Below are 22142 nucleotides of genomic sequence, written 5' to 3'. Positions count from 1 at the left end.
CCCTGAGACTCTACAAACCTGTTGGTGCGCTTTTGAGAAATACATGACTTTCCCTGCCCTTTGCCTCTTCTATAAGCAACTACCACTACTACCCTAGTAAACAAAAACCAATCATGTGGCACCTCACTCACTCATTTACTCATTCCCTCAAAAAGCGTGTATCTGTGGGAATGTTTCATCCGTCTGCTCCTTCTAATTAGTATCTCTTTGGGTCAGAATGGGTTCAGGCCGACTGATAAACATTCAAGTACTTATGAACTGGACATTCTTGTATATGCTTTGGAAAGGTGTTCCTACATTAATCAGAATGCCTCATTAACCTGTGCAACCTATTCCTGACAAAAGAGGCTGCTGTGTTTGTTTTCTGTTTCTTGAGATAATGGACTATGCGGTAATGGAGAAAGACCAAGGGCTTTGTGCACAGAATTGAGTTTGAATCCTGGCTCTACTGCCACATTACTTTGGTTGAGGTGCATAAGCTGAGTGTTATTTCTATGCATGAAGTGGTGGTAACCTCATTAATATCAAAGGATTGTGGAGATTAAATGGAATCATATATGCAAAGCACTGGAAGAGTACCTGATACACAGTAGGTGAATGTAATGTGAAGGTATATGATCCAAGCAAGTATCTTAAAACTCTAACAGGAGTAGAAATAAATACCACTTGCTCTTTATAAACTCAGTTACTATTCTGCCCTCTGCTCTGATATGACTAGACACAGCAGAGAATTTTAAACATAACACAGAACTACTTTCTAGTATTGATAAGATGTGTGTAAATGAAAGCTGTGTTCTTCCTGTGTCATCGTGACTCTGTGGCGAAGTTGGACAGTGGGCTTTATAACATCATGGTGTGCCACTCTTGTATGTGATGCTGCTTCTTTCAAAGGAGAAAAGAGAAAAACTGGTGGTGACTTTGGCATGTGTTATTAGTCCAGAAAACAGACCTATAAAATACTACAGACCTATGGAACCCAGATTAGTGTAGGATTTACAGTGGTATGTTTAAAGACGTATGAACTGCAGAAGCAGTCCTTGTGTCAAGAACCATGTGGAGAGATCATCTCATTCAACCCCCTCATTGTACAAGTGAGGAAGAAATGAAAAAAACAATTTTACCCAACAGCAGTGTTAAGGCACATACACACTATGTGGCATACAGAAAACTACAGGTAAAAGAAATAGGATAGAAGATCAGGATATTCTGTATAGTACCTAAATTTTAAATGATTAATATAATTTAAAAACATAATGTCATATCCAAAGACACAGAGTTTGTCAGGAAGAAAACTAGGAGTGATGTCTATGGCCCGGAGTAAGTTTCTCTCCATTAAGAATTCTGGTTTAAATTTAGGCTCCACAAAGTCAACTCTAAGTGTTCCAGCACCTCCCATGCTCCCACCTCCTCTATACCTTTGAGTCCTGGTGGGTAAAAGCACTAGAAGTGACATTAAAAGAAGTTCTCCATTTCCAGATCTGAAAATCGTAGTCCTAAGAAGACCTGTCTTTTTCCTAGTATAAGCTAGATTAAAAATTCAAGGTTTCAATGGATGCTGAGCATCATATAGGAATGTTTAAATTCAGCAGTTTTTTAGAAACATGATCCAATTCTGTATTTCCAAAATGATCCAAGAATATTTCTTAGGAGCCTCTTCCCTTTTATTTCACCAGATCTCTTAGCTTCTAAACAGTTGGCTATTTGTTATTTTGGGCTAAATTTTGCCTAGCATGGTTTTTTACATGTTATCAAAAAAGCACAATCTAACCACGCATGCTATTTTCTTTTAGTGCCGTAAACAAGGAAATACATATTAAGGTTTTCTTCCCTTGGAGGCAAAAAGTGTTGCTGCAGATAAGAAAATAAGGGGAACCAGTAGATGCATGTTCTTTAACCTCAAACTACTAACCAGTAGACATTCAACATTGAAGCTTCACTTTGTACCAAAATTGAAAGAACATTACCATTAAAGTATTTCTCATAGACTATTTAACCTGTATACGGTAGTTGTAAGGTACAAGTTATTTAATGTCCCACACAATTCTGTGACATCTGTGTCCTATTATTATTGCTATTCTCAGTTTGGAGATGAAGAAACTGACCCAGAGTCATGTCTCATGACTTATCCAAGATCAAAAAGTTCCTAAGTGACAGAAAAAAGACAGAGAACCACTTCTTCCAATCCTAAATCTTGCGGTTGACCGTTCCCAAGCCCACCTACCAACACACTGCCTACCAGAACTCCTTTATCATTCACCTGTCCTCCACATGAGCATACATTCTCAAAGTCATTTTTCAAAGTATCAGAATACAGAATACAAAAACAAAACCAAACAACAACAACAAAAAAACAAAACACTCAATAAACTCCTTTCTTTCCCCGCAAAGAGTTGAATATCTTGCGTGGGATTTATACCAGCAAGGTGCTTTATAGTTATAAGACATTTTCTCACCCAAGGCTCATGATATGTCATGATGTGGACAGTGGACAGATTACTTCATATGTGTGTGTGTGTGTGTGTGTGTGTGTGTGTATAATTTATTCATAAAGTACATATTTTTCAGCAGCAAAAAAAAGTGGGCATATAATTTGCACTGATTTCACCTGTTTTTTTCTTTTTTCTTTTTTTTTCCAATGGAGGATGAGATGTGAAGGGAGTTGGTGGTGTACATCTCAGGAAAGGAAAAGAGTGAGCAACGGCAGTTCATAAAGGAAGTTACTAGGCAGGCAGGGAGGTCTGGCCCGGAATGGCAGCAGGTCTAAATCGAGAGAGTCCTGGAGTGTGGACACGAGTCTGTCTGCAGAGCACGTGGCTGTAGTCAAATAACACTAGTCTACATGCACATCAAGGCATAGACTGGGTCACACAAAATAAACTGAGAGGAAAGTAAACACAAGTTTTAACCAAACCTACTGGTATTGCTTTCTCCAAATAAACAGAATTTTTCCTCTTGAGGCACCACCTTATCAGTTTGTAAACTGTTACCAATGTCATGGAAGGTTTTATTTTTCCACCGTCAAAGTTTGAGTTCAGCAGATATTGACTGAATAGTACATTTTTACTTCTTTCCCAATGACTGGGTCCTAAAAGACGAGGAGTGTTAGGGGATGAATTGTGTCCTCCCCAAATTCATATGTTGAAGCCCTAGACCCCAGTACTTTAGAATGTGACTGCATTTACAGATAGTACCTTTAAAAAGGTAATTAAGTTAAAATGAGACATGTGGGAGAGACTTAATCCAGTCAGGCCAGTGTCCTTACAAGAAGAGGATATTAGGACACACAAGGAAACACTGGGGGTGCATGAACACAGAATAAAGACCATGTGATGACACAATGAGAAGGTAGCCATTTACTAGCTAAGAAGAGAGGCCTCAGAAGAAACAAAATCTGCCAACACCATGACCTTGGACTTCTAGCTTCCAGAGCTGTGCGAAAATACATTTCTGTTGTTTAAGCTACTTAGTCTGTGATTTCTTCTTTAATGGCAGCCCTAACAAACTAATACAGGGAGGGAAGTATGGATAAGTGCAAGGTTTAGCTTCAGAGATCTGCCTCCCTTTCAGATCACTCAGGGTCCTAGCAAGCAAGCCTTCAGAGATCTGCAAAACTTATTCACTAAAATGTAAAATGGAGTATGTTACCTCTTCTAGATTCAAAATCAGATAACAAAAGAATCAAGTTCTTACTGTGGAATTCCAGCCATCACCCAGTCTGGTGAAGGTTTTTGTTTCTTTCTTTGTTTCCTGAAGGCAACTGTTCCAATGATCTCAGCCCCTTTCCTTTGAGATGCAGCCCTCATCTCTACCCTACTCAATGATCTGCATTGCAAGTCCTGAAGAAATTTACAGTAGGGTATTATAATCTTCCTTTGGTGATCTTTCAAGAACAAGTGAATCTCCAGACCTACCACTTGCCAGCAAATTTTACAGAAGAAAGATAATGCGTCTAGAGGAGAGAGAGGAGAAGCCAATTTAATTAATTCATCACCAAGGCCAAAGACATATAAATCTTACAATTTTATCTGTCAACCAACACTATGAATTATTCAGTAAACTGAATCCCAAGAAAGAAGGGAGAGAGAATGTGGTTAGGAAGCAGCTGGCTGAGGAGAAGAAAGTGCTCAACAGATCAGAGTAATACAAGTCTCATGGCTGGAAAAACTTAAGATATAGTCTTTGTGACAACGAGTGAGGAGCACAGTTTCTTACAAGAAGGACTCCCGGCACACGTACCACTAGGGAAACCACCACCACTTCCGCCAAGATGATTCAAATAGGATTTTATTGCCTCCCCTACACACACACACACACACACACACACACACACACACCACACACACACCCCTGATTTCTGAGCAAGAGACTTTCCTCTAAATTGAGTTCTATGTTTTCAACTTGTTCCTCCAAATGCCCAGAGTCAGGAAGATCTGCTATTTTACAGAGGGTAAAATGTAAGTCATATTCTAAATCTAGATTCACAGAAAAGTCAATTTTCTTTTCTTTTTTTTTTTTTTTTTAAAGTTTATCTATTTATTTTGTGAGAGAGGGAGAGAGCACGAGTGGGGCAGGGGCAAAGAGAGAGGGAGAGAGAAAAAATCCCAAGCAGGTTCCATGCTGTCAGCATGGAGCCCAAAGCAGGGCTCGAACTCACAAACCATGAGATCATTATCTGAGCTGAAACCAAGAGCCAGGCACCTAACTGACTGAGCCACCCAGCCGCCCCAGAAGTTGGTTTTCTAAACTATTAGGTATTAAGGCATTTTTTAGGCAGATGCTCACTGGAGTTCTTAAAGGTGGGAGAGGGGAAAAAATGTACAAACCTCCTTTATAAGACTGAAGGCTGGTAAAAAATATATTTTAGTATTTATATTTCCATACCAATAAACTATCCAAGAGCTTTGATAAGCATGATACTTAAGTATGTGCATAAAGTTAAGGATGAAAAATACTTGTAGGAATATTCTGAATGACAGAAGAATGTACTTCTATATTTTATAAAGAATAGAAGAATTTACTTCTATATTTTATAAAGAATATAGAATACTTAAATTTCATATTAATTAATTTGGTTTGGTACCTGGATCCTCACCCCAACCCTCATATTTTTTTCCATTATAGAAGCACTTATCTCTCATAGATGATCAAAATACTTCTAAAATTATCCCTAGCTGAACACAACGTTTTATTTACATTTCCAGCCTTAGCAAGGCACATACAACCTGACATATAGTAAATACTCAATAAATTAACTGAATGACTACTAGTAGGTAAAAGCATGAAAGAAAGTGGGAAGCCTGAATGAGAGAAGGGACCAAACAATGGGAAAAAATGTACTAGATGCCACTTAAGAGAGTTAATTTTCTCCTGAGACACAGTCCTAACCTGAGAGTATTTTGGGTGCCTAAGGTAGGTGTGGTCTTAGTCTCCTGAACTGATAAAGGAGCTCAGGCTTCTGTAGGCTGCCCTGGGATAAAGACTTCAGGCAAATCTATATATAATCGATTCTCTAAAGACAAGAACCAAGTATGGATAAAAGGACAGTTGTTGGGAAGGTTTCTGTTTCCTCATTTGTTTTAGTGTAAACATCACTACAGGGCAAGGTAGTTTGGACAGAATGGTGACCATAACTGATTAACAGGACAACTTCTGAAGGCTTCCGGCTTCTTAGGAAATGGGGAAGGGGGAAAAAAGTAAAACAAACAAAAATCTCCAAGTTCAAGAAAGTTCTTGGACTCAAGGCTCTAGTTTTCATTTTATACCAGAATGAAGGGCATTTATTCCTTCACAAACAATACAGACTGCTGCTTTTAGCTCTGGAATGAGGTTGGCAGAAAACTATTAGTAACAACATTAGTCTCATGGTGCTGTGCCTCCTACAGCCTCTGTCCAAAAGATTTTTTAAAACAATTGCTCTTAGTGAAGCCTTTGTCTTGGACTAGGAGGAAGCAAGTGTTCTCCAAGTAAAAATGAGAGGTGCATTAGCAAAGCACCTTGGGGTCTCCTGGTCTTCTCAGGACACAGAAGGTCGCAGCTTGGATGTGGGATTGGAGTCAGAGGATGGGTCATCTTGTTGATTGCCGCTTCTCAGGTTTTCAATCTCAAAAACATTAATTAAATATGCAAGGAGTCTACTTAATATAGATGCATTCACTCTCTAAGCCCCAAATCAATGAGATGGGACTTCAGAACTGAAAGAGGATACTCAAGAGTTGAATTCATGAGCTTTCTTATCTTAGCCATGCCAGACCTTGGGGTTCACTGCATTCTAGGGCTCTGGTGGGTGAGGGCCTTTTCTGGGGTCTCTGGTCATTTACCTACTTCACGCTCCATTTCCATCACACTGACTCTTATCAGATACGGGTTAATGAGAAACCAGACTTGGAAGGAGTCAAAAAGATTCAGAAGTTACTAAACAACTGATCCTTGAACAAAGTAAACAGAAAAGAACTGTGTTTAATCTGTGCCAGGCTCAACCCCTGTAGCCCTTTTAGCTGAAAGAGAGACAGAAAGAGAAACAGAGAGACTGACAGACTTAGAAACCTCCAGAAGTATGGCTCTGCAAGTACCATCACTTAACTAGCAGCTGCTTTTAACTGTTTACATCCTGAACAGAAAACACCAAGACTCTGCCAGCTTATAACCTCTAACTAATGCATAATATCCATCTCCCTGCTGATCATTTACACTAATTAGCAAAATTTAGCTAATTATTGTGAGCCTTTCCATGTTTAATTATGGCTATTAGTAATCGTCTGTCTGGCTTCCTCCATCTCCCACTCCCCTGCTTTTCTTTCCCACTCTTTACAAGCCCACCCCCACTCACGGTCCTCCCCCCCCCCCCCCCCCTTAGGAGCTAACAGTTTCCATTTCAATGAAATTGCTTTTGCTTTTCTGGTGGTTGTAGTTCTTCCCTCTCCTTTTTTTTTTTTTTTAAAGAAAACCTACCCCAGACCTAGCAGGAGTCACAGAGAAAACAGCAACCAGATCAGAATCAAGCATTCTTCCTACCACCCATCTCCACCAACCTTACAAGCTCTGAGCTGCTTGACAACTCCATCAAATAAAATTTAAAGAGAGAGCCAGAAAGAGCCAGAGTACGTGCTGGCATTTTCTCAATGTGCTTCCACTTAACACTATAGACAGTACAGAGGAGCAGCCCACGGCTAGGAGGCAGTGGGAAGAACTGACATTCCGAATGGGGTCTGCGTGCTGTAGGTCTTCAAAATACAAGCTAGGGCAGGGGACCTCTAGTGTGCTTCATTCGTGCAGCTCCCTGGAGGGCTGGTCCTGCTGCTGGGCTCTGTGATTCCTACTCTCCTCACCACTGGAGTAGACTGCATAGTAAACAAATATTGAAGATCCCTTCTTTAGAACAGTTTACTATGGCAAGCTCCCACCTTGGTGGCAGACACTGCCCTTTACAGGCTGCCTGCTCAGAGCTGAATATATTTTTAAGAGCCATAGATCTCTTCCTTCAATAGCTAGGCAAGGAGGGCTATAAAACATCTCATACCTGTGCTGTGTGAACAAGCCCACCAGTGCTGCCTTTAATTGAAATAACATTTGTATAAATGGTGGAATCAAAGTTACTAAGATTTACACTTGGGTAAATTATAAATGGACTTTGTCTTACCCATTTTATCACTTCCTATCCAGTAGGTAGAAATATTAGATGTGTAGTTTTTGAGATAGCTGCTCTTCCCATCAGATATGTGGACAAACATAAAGCTGCCCAAATGAACGATAATGGCTACTGGTTATTAATTACATTTTCTGCCTTCTTACACTCAGCTACTCTCCTCCCTGAGGCCACTTTATAGCAGTTCCATCAACTTCAGGCTGAGGACCAAAGGATCCCTGCTGTCTACTTCCCATGACTAGCTCCAACACAAGATCAGAGAGAAGAAGGGTGAAAGCAAGGTGAATGAATGGATATTCTCAAAGTAGAAAACCTGAGACTTATTTGATAAGTTGCTTGCCATCATGGGGAAGGGGGATGAAGGAAGTAGAAGATTCCAAAGGGGAAAATGTAGTGTTTGTGAAGCTATGAATAAGCAAGCTAAGGAGAGGAGAACCCATCAGAGAAACTGGGGGGGGGGGGGGGGGGCGCTAGGGCAGAAAATACTAGCCTTTAAAGGGAAATTGAACATTTTCTTCTCTCATGCACATGCAATGCTTTTATCATTTTAAATTCAAATTTTTATTATCTTCCCACCCTTGACATTACCTGAAAGGCGAGTGGGTTAAGGAATCGCTATGCCCCATTAAAAGGATAAAGAGGAGAGAGACCCACCGTGCCCTCCTCGAAGGGAAACAGGGGAGCGATAGATAGAAATAGGCACTGAGTGATGCTTGCTGCCATGGAAATGGTGCTCGTGCTGAGAGTGAGACCCCGGCGAGGAAGAGGAGGAGGAGGAGGAGGAAGAAGCTACATTAGAGGAACTCCACACAGAGCTGACGATACATCCCCAGAAGAGGGACCAGATTCCAAGCGTCCAAGCCGGCCGGCGAGGAGGGCTGCGTCTCGCGTGGATTCTCAGGTGCATGGTCAACGCACTGGACCACTACAGATGGGCAGTTTGAATTCCGGCCAGTGAGGAATAATGAAGTTCATGATGCCCAGGGGCCCATCATAGCAGCAGGAATACTTGCCAGTATTTTGGAAAGAGGGAGGGAATAAGCGCTTTCAAGACAGATGATGAATCAGTTAAGGTTGGGGGGGTGGGGGGGGGGAGATAGAAGGCAAAAAAGCTTCTCTTTCCCAAGGCTGAAATTTAGAAAGCCGAAGTCCACCCAGGTATAGCAACCCTCCTAGGGAGCCCCGGAATGCCACACATGTCAGGGGAGGCCCGGCGCGGCTTCCTCCTTATCTCCAGGCGACTCAACTGCACACTCCAGGAAGCCACACAGAGGAAAGGTGGAAACGAAGCAAGAAAGGGAGGCAGCAAAAGACCCAAGAAGGTTCAGGTTAGTTTATCCCAACATCCAGGCAGTTTGAACATTTTTTTTTCTTTTTCCACTTCCATGCGATGCAATGCAGAACTGCCAGGCAAAAGGAGGCTGCAAGTGGGAGAGTTTTTCGCGTGTTCCCGAAGTCTCGATGGAAGGGCGCGGAGGCTGTTAACCCTGCGCGTTCTGGAAGAGCGCCACGGAGCAACCGCCTGCGTCCTGGGTTTCCCAACTGGATGTAAAGCAGTGGCAGCAGAAGCAGCAGCAGCCGGAGGAAGAGAACAAGAAGGACCGGAGGGAAAGAGGCAAGGAGGGGGAAGCCAGCGCGGAGAAGCCACCCAAACCAACGTGGCCCTGGGCGGAGAGAGGTGGGTGGGCGAGCGCGGAGAACGTAGGAGGAGGTGCCCGGCAGGCGGCAGAGGTGGCCGGGAGGCGGGCGGGCGCCTGCAAAGTGCGCGGAACTGGGAGGCACAGGTGAAGTGAAGCGAGGAGTTGGGGAGCCAGATTCACAAATGGGCAAGTCATATGCAAATAGCGCACTCCCGAGAGCAAATCAGTGCAGCCCGAGCGCTCTGCCGAGGGACTGGCTGGCTCGGGAGGGAGGAGGGGCCCGAGCGACCCGGAATCCCGGCCCTCCCCATTCAACTACACGCTCCTTCGTCTACACCCGCTCCAGCCTCCCGCGCACACCGGCGCCCTCCCCGAGCTCCGCTTCCTCCCTTAAGAGTGAGCGTGTGTGAGCGCGTGGATAAGTGAGACCGACAGACCGACAGATGGACGCTGCTCCTTTTTTTACCACCCTTTCCTTTTTCTCTCCCAGGCGCATTAAGCCAAATTCGGATGATTAAGGCACCTTTTACAATTTGGGAAGAAAAATGCAGGCGGTGGCTAAGGCTGAAGTAGCCCCAGATAGAAATAAAAATAAACCCCTTGAGTCAGCAGGAGCGCTGGAGCGCCTGCACACTGTCGTGCCGCCCGCACGCTCCCCCTGGCCTGACGATCAGCACAGCGCGGCCACTCTCCCAGGACCCCACCCAGAGGGGGAAAGGCGGGAACCCGCGTCCTGACTCTATACGTTGAACGGAAGAGGTGGCCTGGGGACCCCGGAGGGTGAGGGGCTTGGCCGCTGGAGGCCCTTCGAGAAGGTAGTTTCCACCCCCCTAGTGGACAGGACACTCTTGGAAATTCAGGACCCAGAGGTTAGTGCCCACGCCCGCTGTTCTGGGCAAAGAACTTCAGAAGGGGTGAGGGCTGCTTCTGCCGGTGGAAGGCAGTGGCTGACCTGTTCCTGACTGGCCTTAGTGCCACTGCCCCAGGTGGGTGAAGCCTCCGGGCCTCCGGGGCGCCTGGCACCAGAGAGCGTGGCTTTTACATCCAGGCTGAACCTGCAGGGGAGAGCGGGAGTGACAGGAAGAGGCTTGGCGCGCCTGTCCTGGCCATCTGTGCCTCTAGGAGGGAGCTGACCCAGGGCTCTGCCAGGGAACAGTGACATTCTGAAGGATGCAGCCTCCACCCCCGCCTCTCCATTCCCCCGCGCCCAGCATGATGAGTGCTGGAGGCATAAACCCAAAGGGCAGCACTCCTAAGCCTGGGGGAAGGGGAGGGAGGAGGGAGGTGTCTTGCTAGCTTTTATTTCTTCCTTCCTACTCACCTTGGTTAAAAGGCTTCGAGAGGAAGCAGAGGGAATAATACTTGATGGTTAAATCATATGTATACTATACACCTGCTGATTAAATCATGCATCTATATATCACAGATAATCATATATATGTTAAAGTATATATTATGTGTGTGTGTATCTGTATATATTTCAGCTGTCTATATATGGATATATCTATATGTCTCTTGATAGATAGATGATAGATGATAGATAGATAGATAGATAGATAGATAGATACAGTATTTAGGTGGCATTTGCTTTTTTAAAAGGATCTTATAGCCCCTATTATACTCCTGATCTCAATGAGCATTTCAAACTCCCTGAGGAAAAAGAATAGGGATTAAGGCAGTCCTATTCATCCTTCGGATACCCCAAGGAGATGTTGAGAAGTTAGCATTGTATGCATTTCTAACAGATAAACATAACAAATTCACGGATGCTTTAGCTTCCAGGTCAAATATCAAGTCCATTTTAGAATGTATGTTGGTGATTGGTATTCTGGTTCTGAAATCAGTGTTCTAAAGGTCCATGTTGTCCCCTGGTAAATGGTGCACAGTCATCCCAGCTGCTTGGGCTCTCAGCTGTAAGGCTGATCTGGGACCCACAAACCTTCTCAAAGGAGGTGGCCATCTTTCAAGGTTTTTCATGCCCTTGGGTGATGATGGCCCACAAACATGTCCTAACTAGCAACATGTAGCTAGGAACACCACAGCAAGTAAGAGGGGTAGTTTATGGAGACTCAATTTAAACCTCAGTTTCCTCCTCCGTAAAATGTAGATAATGCCTTCTCTCAAGAGGTTCTTGGGAATTTTAAATGGGATAATGCATACACAACATCCGGCAACAGCATTTGACAAGAGTCGCAGCGCTCTGTTCAGTAGAAAAAGTAGCTGAAATTCCGAGACAGTTAAGCATGATGTGGTTAGGGCCTTATGCTATTACTAGGAAAGTTAGAAAAAAAGAAAACTAACAAAAATACCTTCCTACCCTAAGCACCTTCCTTAAAGTAGATGATAATTCCCTTTCAATCCAACTGGTCATTAATTTGGTCCCCCAGATGGATTCTCACTGTACTCTGGATTTATTCACCTCTGCCATGGCCTTCAGTGGACCCAGATGACCTGGCCTAGTTCTCCAGCTCCACCTTCTGCCAGGTGACCCCTCACTCGCAGCTCTTCAGTCTCCCAGACCCTCCTTCTGTTCTTTATGCCAAACTCTTTCCCAACCTGAAAGCTTCATATTTGTTGCCCCTCTTGTAAGGAAGCCTTTTTCCCAAGATTTTTCCATGATTGGCTCATTTCATGTCACCTCCCAGAGAACCTCTCTGGCCCTCGTCTAAAGTTAACCACCACCACCCCTGAGAGGCACTTTATCCCCTGACCTTGTTCTGTTTCCTTCACAGTACTATCCACTTTCTGAAATAATTTTATCTGTATTGTGTGTGTGTGTGTGTGTGTGTGTGTGTGTGTGTATTCTAGCTCCTTAAGAAAGATTAAGTTCATTAAAAGGTGAGCTTTTGTCTTGTTTTCTCTATGTCCTCGGGGTGTGGAAGAGTAGGTAGCTCATAGTAGGAACTCAGTAAATATTTGCTGGGTGAATGAATCCCATGAATCAACTGCCACTCTCCCATTCACACGTTCTGTTTCACTGATGCAGTATCTGGCTTGGGTGCCATTGGTCCCCAGAGACATGTATTTTCAGAGTTGACGAGCTCACCACCTATCCACTTAATGTTTTTCGACTTTTCTAAATTGGCACTGAGTGTTGGAGATTCTGTGTCTGACTTTCTTCTGAGGAAGCATGGGAATCTTAGATGGACCTTTCAATTAGCTCTCTGCTAGGAAACAAAGTGAAAATAAATCCTTAATGCAGTACAAAATCTGGAAATGCTGCTGGTATGTCACAGCTGGAACTATTCATTTTACTTGTCATACTTATAATTTATTTATTTACTTTTTGCAAAATGTCAAAAGAAGTAGCTGTGGATTCTGGTAATGCCGATTCCATTTGGAGACCCAGTTGAATACTGAGAAGACTTAACTGAGGATAAAATCAAGACTGGTTTATTTTCCCTCTTCTACTCCAAAGAGATAACCCAATTATCCTGATAAAGTTCATGTCCTTCTCTAATTTAACACACTGTTGATTTTTTTTCATGTTTTCTATCCCTCTCTTTGTCTAGTCTACACATTTCTACTGAGACTTCCCTTCTAATGCTCATGCTTCTCAAGGCTTGCTAGAGTTTACATTAGCTTGATCTATTAAATATGTAGTTTTCTTTTTTAGATTTTTAGCTCCAGTGATACATTCTAAACACTGCCGACAGCTAGAGTTCCAGCTGAAGGATTTATCACCACCTGTACTACCATCGAAAGCTCCCCTCTCTCCTGAATTGTCTTCTCTAGCAGGCTCCTTACATGAGGACATGCAGATATACAGTGAAGATCAGTACACTTACACAAAAGAAAGGGATTTATAAATGTTATGCTCACCATTGATTTAAAGTTGAAAAGTACAAATGATTTCACAGGAACAAGCATACTTTGGACAAACCCCCACAGAATCCTAAACAGACTCTGGGGAACCTTACATTTCTGAGTGGAATGCAGCTCTTTCAAAAATTAACAAAACTAAACAAAACAAAACAAACAAACAACAACAACAAAACAGCCTTAGCTGGATCTGCTTGATTAATAGCTGGGTTTCCCTATTACTCCAGACTTCAGAATTTGCAACTATAGACTTCCTCTCCTTGTTCCAATCTCCCTGCTCCTTTTCACTTCCAGGACACTCCCAGAACAAGGTGTGCCAACCCTTACCCAGCTCTTCATCTTGCTTTGGCCTGTACCTCAGCTATAAAATAGTCTGGGGAATCTTTGGCTTCTAAAATAAGCCTCGTGATAGTACTTCATCATGCTAGGTGCCAAGAACCTAATGTGAAGTTGCCCTGCTGGTCTCACAATACGTTTTGTCTCTGCACATGTCTCTTCTCACTTGTATAGACTCTGACTTTCCACTTCACTGCCAGCAGGAGACACCTGTCAAGTTGTTTGTCGTGGGCATATCTTATATGACTCTACAGACACAGAGAGTTACCAGAGCAGTCTGTTTGTGCATGAGCCTGAAACTCTTAGGGAGGGCCCTCTTTTCCCAAATATGAAGAATAGAATTCCTTAAATTCTCTCTCTACACAAAAGGTGAGTTTAGGAGGAGGGGAAAAAAACAAAAACAAAAACAACTAAACTCTCATAATGTGAAATGAAATAAAAGTCCTGAAAAAATACAGGTGGCTGTTAACATGCCTATAAATATATCCAAGGGTTCCAGTGACAACCGTAAAACAGTATAAGTCTGCTTTATTATGTCAGTAGATTTATTTATAGCCATATAATTCATCCCTCTGCTCATTTATTTGAGAAAGTGATCCTGCAAAAATGCAGATTTTGATTATATTTCCCATTTACGGGTATAAAATAGCAGCTTTATTCTTCTAAGCATCACTTGTATATGTATTTGATTTAAAAATACATTTTAAAATTATGCATCCCTGCATAATTTTATAGTTTAGAGAATGTATTTATTACTTCTCTTCCTTTTAACTTAGCCTTCTTGTAAACATCCACACTTATTCTCTTGTCCTCCTTGTGGCTGAAATGGGGATATCAGGAGTTTAGACATTAAAAATGTTTTCTCTAGGAAATTTTCCAAATTTCTTGAGTTTGGTCAATACTACTGGGATATCTACTTCATTAGAATTTCACACATTTCTTCAAGGAGAAGAAAAATAGGAAATGCTCCTGTGTAGCATCTCCCTTCAAAGTCCAAGTGAAATTATTTCATCATGGAAGCAAATTTTCCTCTTACTCCAGGACAGAATTCAATTAGTTGCTCATAGAGATTTGGGCATTTAAAACCTCATTAGTCTTCACTAAGCTTACAGTGGATATCAGAGATATAAATTTCATATCCTCAGCATCATGTAAATCTTTATCCAGTGTTAAGGACTCAAACAAAATGAATTATTGTTATACAATAACAGAATTAGTAAGATAATTTGTATGTTTATACGATAACTGCCAAGTTAAAGATTTACAGGGCATGCTGAGAGTGCACACAGCTTTAGATTTGGGCCCCTGGTGCTCAAGACTTCCTAGGTTCAAATCCTGATTCTGCTTTTTAGCTGCTGTGAAAATGTTGACAGGATCTTTACCCTCTTTGTATCTCAGCTTTTCCATCTGTACAATAGGAATAATCATACTATCTATTTAAAATGATTGCTGTGAGAATTCAGAAATATATGTGAAATGTGTATAAACAGTGCCTGGCACATAAATCAATAATCAATAAATGTGAACAAAATTATCTCTTTCTCCAAATGACTCCTTGAAAATTATCCCTGCAGATAGTTTTCTTCCTGATGCAAATCTCAGGAAGACTGGATAAACAAAAAGGCTCCCGTATAATTCTAAAATGTCGAAAGTCCCTCCTGTGTGTTGCCTGACTCATTGGATTCTCTTCACCTATATTTCACAGAATGAAGAGCAGCTTAATCATGTCTTTTCTCACAAATATCCTTCAAGCCAACTCCGAAATAATAAAGCTCACCAGGGTCTCAGAGCCAGATAGTATGAGCTACTGACACCCAGCATTGTTGTAAAAGGAATAATTTTCTAGAATAGGGTGGAACGCATATAATCTCAGCCTGCTTGGGGGTCTTGAAGGTCTCTCTGGTTACTTCTCTCTCCCATTTCTTTTCCTACTTTTTTCCTCTCTAATAAATAGTACATTTTAATTATTTAGCCTCCCTCCCCCGCAAAAAAGACATCCCCTCTAAATCTTATAATAATTTCCATTGGACTTATTTGGTACTCTTATTCAGTAAATGTTTTCTTTCAAATTACTGTGAATGTATCTCTGAACTAGGTTCTACTCACTATAGAAGGAAACAATTATATGGTGCATCAATCCATCTATTTCACAAACATTAAATTTATGCTAAGTATGGGTTAGGCATCAGGTAAAGTCCTGGGGACTCAGAGAAGATTTAAGGCCCTAAGAAGTGTATAACTTAGCAGAAATATTTTATATGTATATTTATATAAAATCATAAACTCTATTCATATATACAGCCTCCCAAATACAATGTGATTTATGCTAGAATAAAGCTGCAAATGAAATATACAAAAGAATGGAGAATTGAATTAATCCAATGTAGGGAGAGGAGGTACTATCAGAACGATCAGGAGGGATTCATACACAAGATGACATGTGAACTGAGTGTCAAAGGACTAGAGTTCAAATCCTGACTTACTACTTACTGGATGTGCGACCTTGGGCAAGTTCCTTTATACTCAATAAGTATCTTCTCTTAATAGTATAATTATGAATCTCTACCTCACAGGATTGTTTTGAGGGTTAAACAAGTAGATATATTTGAAAAGAATATTGCAAATATTCAGGTTCATTATTATTATGAACCCGGCCCTCAATAATTTCATATAGGTAAAGAAACAGGAATGTAAATTAAGGAGATTATCAATATGAGGTGGAATCATCCATGGAGGGCTTCCTATAGGAGTCAAACCCTAAGCTTAGCTTTCAGTTGTCACTTACATTGGTAAAGCCTAAGAATCTCAGAAAGGTGTCAACTTTTCTTTTGAGTCAAAAAACAAACAAAACAAAACAAAACAAAACAGATGCTTCATGGGATAATGAAAGGCAACTAAAGTAAAGGGGAAGAAAGGAAGATAAATGGAAAGTGAGGGAAGGAAAACAAGGAAAAAGCAAAAGAAGGGAATGGGAGGAGAAACTCACATGTTGGAAGCTACATGCTTTATCTCTAATGACAGGCTGGCCATATTCAGAGGTGTTGAATAAACACCATATAAATAAAAAGTTAAGTTGTAGCATAGCCAGTTTTCCTTTGTTCAATTTCTTACATGAAATCACTTTTCAGATGCTAAAATACCCATTGGATCTGATTCATAAGATGGCAGTTCATTCTGGGAACATCATAGTTCAAGCATTCATCGCATTCAAGTGTCTACCTCACTCACAATTTGAAGAAGGGCACGTCTTCTAAGATGGGGGGACAGAGATCTAAAATAATTGACCACTTTCCCCTTGACACTATGTAGTCTTAAATTAGAGAAATCTTGGAGGGGAATGAGATGCATGTTCTCTGAACAGAAGGTACAGATTATTATCTAAGCAGCTCCAACAATGTTTACCAGGTGGGTAATAAGGGCATTTCTTAGTGGTATTGAGAGTTTAGCACTTTCCAAAACTGATGTTGAGGTCAGGAGGATACTGTGATGCAAGTTTATGCTATAGTAGGAGGAACAGACTATTCTTGAAATAGATAAAACAATATTAAGGTAACAATATATCGGCGTTGATGATACCTAGGTCTTCAAGTTCTACCATTTCCAAATCTGGATAGGCAGTATTAGTTGTTCTTTCCTGTCTTCTGTTAACATTTGTCACATTCTTTTATAATCAGTTAGGTTTATATTTGGGTGCCTTACACGATTTAGAGAGGAATCATGCAGGGAGCAGGGTCCTGGTCCTAGGCTCAGACAACTTAATTTATAGAGGAAGACATCTTATATTCAAGTCTCTTATCCATTCTTTTTTTTTTTTTTCCAACGTTTTTTATTTATTTTTGGGACAGAGAGAGACAGAGCATGAACGGGGGAGGGGCAGAGAGAGAGGGAGACACAGAATCGGAAACAGGCTCCAGGCTCCGAGCCATCAGCCCAGAGCCCGACGCGGGGCTCGAACTCACGGACCGCGAGATCGGTACCTGGCTGAAGTCAGACGCTTAACCGACTGCGCCACCCAGGTGCCCCATTATCCATTCTTTACTAGATGTGTGACCTTAGGCAAGTTACCTAACCTTTGAAAACCTATTTTCTCATCAGTAAAAGGGAGATCACAACACTTCCTATCTCAAACCTGGCACAATACCAGGCTAATAAGAGACCTTCAATGAATGAGTGTGAAACTGTATTGAGACACCTTTAATTACTGTAGGTGAGAACATTTCTTCTGTATATAAAACGAAACAAGACACTCTGAAATATACAAGCACGTCATAATAAGAAAGAGACTTTCAACATGTGAAGCCATTACAAAATCAGAAGAGATGCCTCATGAGGCAGTGGGCTCTCCATCACAGGAAATGTTCAAACAGCAGAAGTCTTTTAGGGACACTGAGGTTGCTGTTTTTCAGTTAAGAGAGAGGATAGAGTCATAACCTCTAAGTTTCTATTCAAATTTATATCTGACACTGATTAGATTTTCTTTATAATTTTTCTTTGCCCTTTACTTCAGTATTTACTTGAATGTGATCTCTTGGCCTTATTTTGAGGCTCCGACATAATTCCTGAGTACTGCAAAAATCGTAACACACACCTGTTTATTAAACCTCATACACGATGGTGAGAAATCTTAAACTTCTGTAAAATGAAGCTAGAATTATTTCATTAGAACTTCATTTTCATTTTTGTATGCAGTACAAGTTGTCTATGGACACATTAACAATTTTACGTTTCTATTTTAAATACCAAAGATCATTGTTGTTGTTTTTCCCCAGTACCAACACCTACATAGCTGCTGTTTCTGTGATATGAGAGGTCATTTTTCATTGGTGAAGAAATCATTGCTATGGGGAGAGTACACTGACTTGCTTGCCCTTTTGTCCTTTTACCACCCAGCAGGGAATCCTGGTAGACTGAACAAAAATAAAACCAAACCCCCTTTAATAAAGACATGTATCTTAAAAATCCTGGGACAAAAAGTAGAAGAACTTGGCCAAGACAGGGGCATTTCTCTTCAGTAGTTGGTATGGACAAGAAAAAGAGAGTTAGGTACTCAGAAGAAACCTAAGAAAATTATAGAAACTAAGATACAGAGACATAGAATGACTTGTACAATATAACACAGCATTTCAAAGTCAGCATAAACTGGCAAATTCCTCTAGAATAAAACTCTAGAGTCAGGAATGCTTGGCTCTTCTACCAACATCAATATAAACTAAGATTATAAAAATAAAATAATCTAGTAAGAAGATAACCCACTATGAGAGAATTAATAGATAACAATGAGAGAATAGGAACCTAATAATGTGCGATAACAGGGCAATTAAAATTATGTAAAATAAATATAATTGAAATGATTAATAAAGAAATTATAGACATCACAGAGGCAAAAAAGGTACTGTGGTAAATGACAAACATAAGAACAAAATCTTGTGAAAATGCAACACAATATTTTTTTTAGTCAGTGGCTTTATTATGTAAATGCAGCTGAAGAGAGAACTAATGAACTGGAAGACAAGACTGAGGAAACTTCCTAAAATACAGCACAGAGATGAAAAGAGTTTTAGAAAATATAAAAGAAAGAAAAAAAGAAAAGTAGCCACACCTTGGTTCATTATAGTGAAATCAAAGAACACACAACTAAGATAAAAATCTTAAAATCAACATATTACTTTTATGTAGAGCCTCCAAGAGAATGACTATAATAGCTCTTTGTTGAAAAAAATATGCCTGTCAATCTACATTTATGTCCTTAATTATCTATGTATACAATAAAATATTACAGGGGTACTTTTAGAAAGAGACCTGTGATCAAATTCTTTAATTTTCTTCTTTTTTACTAAAAAAATGTTCATCAGAAGTTATTCAACATATGTCAAAATGTATACTCTACAATGAAATAAAGCAAATGGCATATAAATGATTATCTTGGAATGTTGTGCTATTTGATAATGTATACATCCCTTGTGCTCTCCTGTACAATACTTAAAGCAAAAAAAAAAATCTATGTTTTTACATAAACAACTTGCAATTATATACATTAGAAATGAATGATACTTAAAACTCTGCATTAGATATTGATACTTATTACATGGTGCTTGGGCAATTTACACTTTAGAGATTAAAAATAGTTATGTTCACTATCTGAAAATGGGAAAGGCCACCCACAGTTACGTTAAATTAGTGAACAATCCACAATACATTCCATACTTAGATAACTTATACCTATTCATAATATTATTCTTTTTTTTTTTTTATTAAATTTTTTTTTTTTAACGTTTATTTATTTTTGAGACAGAGAGAGACAGAGCATGAACGGTGGAGGGGCAGAGAGAGAGGGAGACACAGAATCGGAAGCAGGCTCCAGGCTCTGAGCCATCAGCCCAGAGCCCGACGCGGGGCTCGAACTCGCGGACCGCGAGATCGTGACCTGAGCTGAAGTCGGCCGCTTAACCGACTGAGCCACCCAGGCGCCCCAATATTATTCTTATTAAATATTAATAAACGGGTTTACTGCCTGTGTTCCTGTCACAAACAAAAGCCACGCTCTTTATCTCAGAAGTTTCTTCCTTCCCTTTGTAGGTCAGAGTGAGTCCCCAGAACATTTATACCATTATTGTAATTATTTTATGAAGAGGGAAGATGTTCATTTCCTGTGACTACCAGTCTCTAGTCCAAAACTCAAGATCCTAACAAAATCAATTAGAAGTTTTTTAAAAGTACTGCTCAACCTGGAAACTAAATGCCAAGAAAATGCATCTGATGCTCCTTTTGGTACTATATGAGTAAAAATCCTGTAAATAACATTCCAAAAGAGAACTCTGATATGAGCAATATTATCAGTGACAATGATGAGTACAGAGCTTATTTTTAAGCTACAAAATAAAGAAAAAATAGAAAACAAAAAGCATGTATATATAACTTGGAGCCAGAGAATATCAGAAAGCTTTTAAACAGTTATACCAGAGAAAGGTCTATCTTTGTGCTTTTAAACAAAGTTTTAAACCGATAAAGAAGGGACCCCATTATGTATCATTTCCAATGATTTAATGTGGTATGGTTGAAGAGAGATATTGTCACAGTGCTTTAGAAATGAAAGTATCTGGATTTTGATTCTTGGCTCTAACATTAATTGCCAGATACTAGGCAACTCACTTAACCATATACTGTCTCATGTAGATTCTCAGTTTTTTTTTTTAATTTAAATTTTTATAATAGAAACTGAGGTGAATGAGATGTACAACTTTGGAATGATAATACCTGATAGCATGCTTGTACCTACTATTTATTTTCCCAGCTGTCTCTCACCCCTGCTTGGCTTGGCCAAGCACCTATTTTGTTAAATTCAAGTAAATGAATGTAGATAGCAAAGTATTTACTGTGAATTCCCTAGGAATCAAGAAAACAATTCACAAGGGAGTGATGATAGAAGAGGGATGGGAAGGTAGAGTCTTCAGAAGCGTATATCTTAGCCCAGTTCAGGCAGAGAGTGAGCCATATCAACCAAGAGAGTGTATCTGTGTGGAAGTAAAGCATCCCTGAGGGAGTCATTGTGCTTCAGAGATGTAATTTTCTAAAATGTATATTTTGTTGGTGTGCAGAAGATGCACAGAGTAAGGTCGGTGTGTCTAAAGAAAGAAGGACAAAAGGATGGTGAGCTATTGGGTGGTGCTGAATATTTCTGGAGGGTCTGTAACTCCACTAAGGGACAGGTTTGATTCATCACTAAGTTAAACCGTCACACAGTTATGGTGAAGCTTTAGGAATAACAACATCTAGCAAATTTCCAAAGCCTCTTCTCCTTGAATGTCTCTCTTATTTGGCTCCTGCTGGGACCAGGGGAGTTAGGGGTGGGTGTAGAATGGTTGTTGCTTTGGGGAGTTACTCAGAGGATGGTGGTTACTAAATGTGATCCTGGGGGAGCAATAATAAATTTAAAAAATTACAAGAAACTCTTGGCCTTTTCTCTTCAGCCCCCACTCTCCCACCACTGATTAAAGGAAAATCAAGATTAGCATAAATAGTAACTTCCAACTGCCCCCACCCCCACTTACCAGATGTGGAAGAGACTTTTGGTTGCTTGATTTGTATCATATGAAGATGATTACATGCTGGCCCAAAAGGAAACAGAAACTAAAAATATTTATAAGTTATTACAATTTTTTCTCCCCTAACTCATTCCTATCCCCCGTATATACATTTTGACCAGGTCTCTTGAAGACCAATTCCAAACAAAGTTTATTTTCTGTTTTATAGCATCAAGTTGAAAAAAATAATAATACAGTAGTCCTCCCTTATCCATGGTTTTGCTTTTTGCAGATTCAGTTGCCTATGATCAAAGTCCAGGAACAAATGACCCTTGTTCTGATGTATCTCAAAAGATCAGTAGCAGGGGCGCCTGGGTGGCTCAGTCGGTTAAGCCTCCGACTTCAGCTCAGGTCACGATCTCACGGTCCGTGAGTTCGAGCCCCGCGTCGGGCTCTGGGCTGATGGCTCAGAGCCTGGAGCCTGCTTCCGATTCTGTGTCTCCCTCTCTCTCTGACCCTCCCCCGTTCATGCTTTGTCTCTGTCTCAAAAATAAATAAACGTTAAAAAAAAAAAAAAAAGATCAGTAGCAGTGTAATGCCAGGTCGTTATGCTTATGTCACTCACCTCACTTCGTCTCATCATGTGGACATCTCATATCATCACAGAAGAAGGGTGAATAT

The 22142-nt window shown here is 40.7% G+C and overlaps 1 protein-coding gene across 37 annotated transcripts in view; it reads right to left on the bottom strand.

The window, feature by feature from the left end:
• Positions 1-22142, bottom strand: part of NRXN3 (neurexin 3) — a 1582316-nt gene that overhangs the window by 530805 nt on the left and 1029369 nt on the right. For 5 of the 37 annotated variants that reach the window (XM_058739887.1, XM_058739888.1, XM_058739889.1 and 2 more), the window contains exon 1: positions 8297-8549. The exons of the other annotated variants lie outside the window; for them this stretch is intronic. In XM_058739887.1, the coding sequence (XP_058595870.1) occupies positions 8297-8549 (253 nt within the window). Of the gene's footprint in view, positions 1-8296; positions 8550-22142 lie in introns of those variants that run through there. 37 annotated transcript variants of the gene reach the window in all.

This window comes from Neofelis nebulosa, chromosome 7, assembly GCF_028018385.1.
Source record: "Neofelis nebulosa isolate mNeoNeb1 chromosome 7, mNeoNeb1.pri, whole genome shotgun sequence".
NCBI lineage: Eukaryota > Metazoa > Chordata > Mammalia > Carnivora > Felidae > Neofelis > Neofelis nebulosa.
The sequence above is the reverse complement of the archived record's forward strand: the minus strand, read 5'-3'. Positions and strand labels throughout refer to the sequence as shown.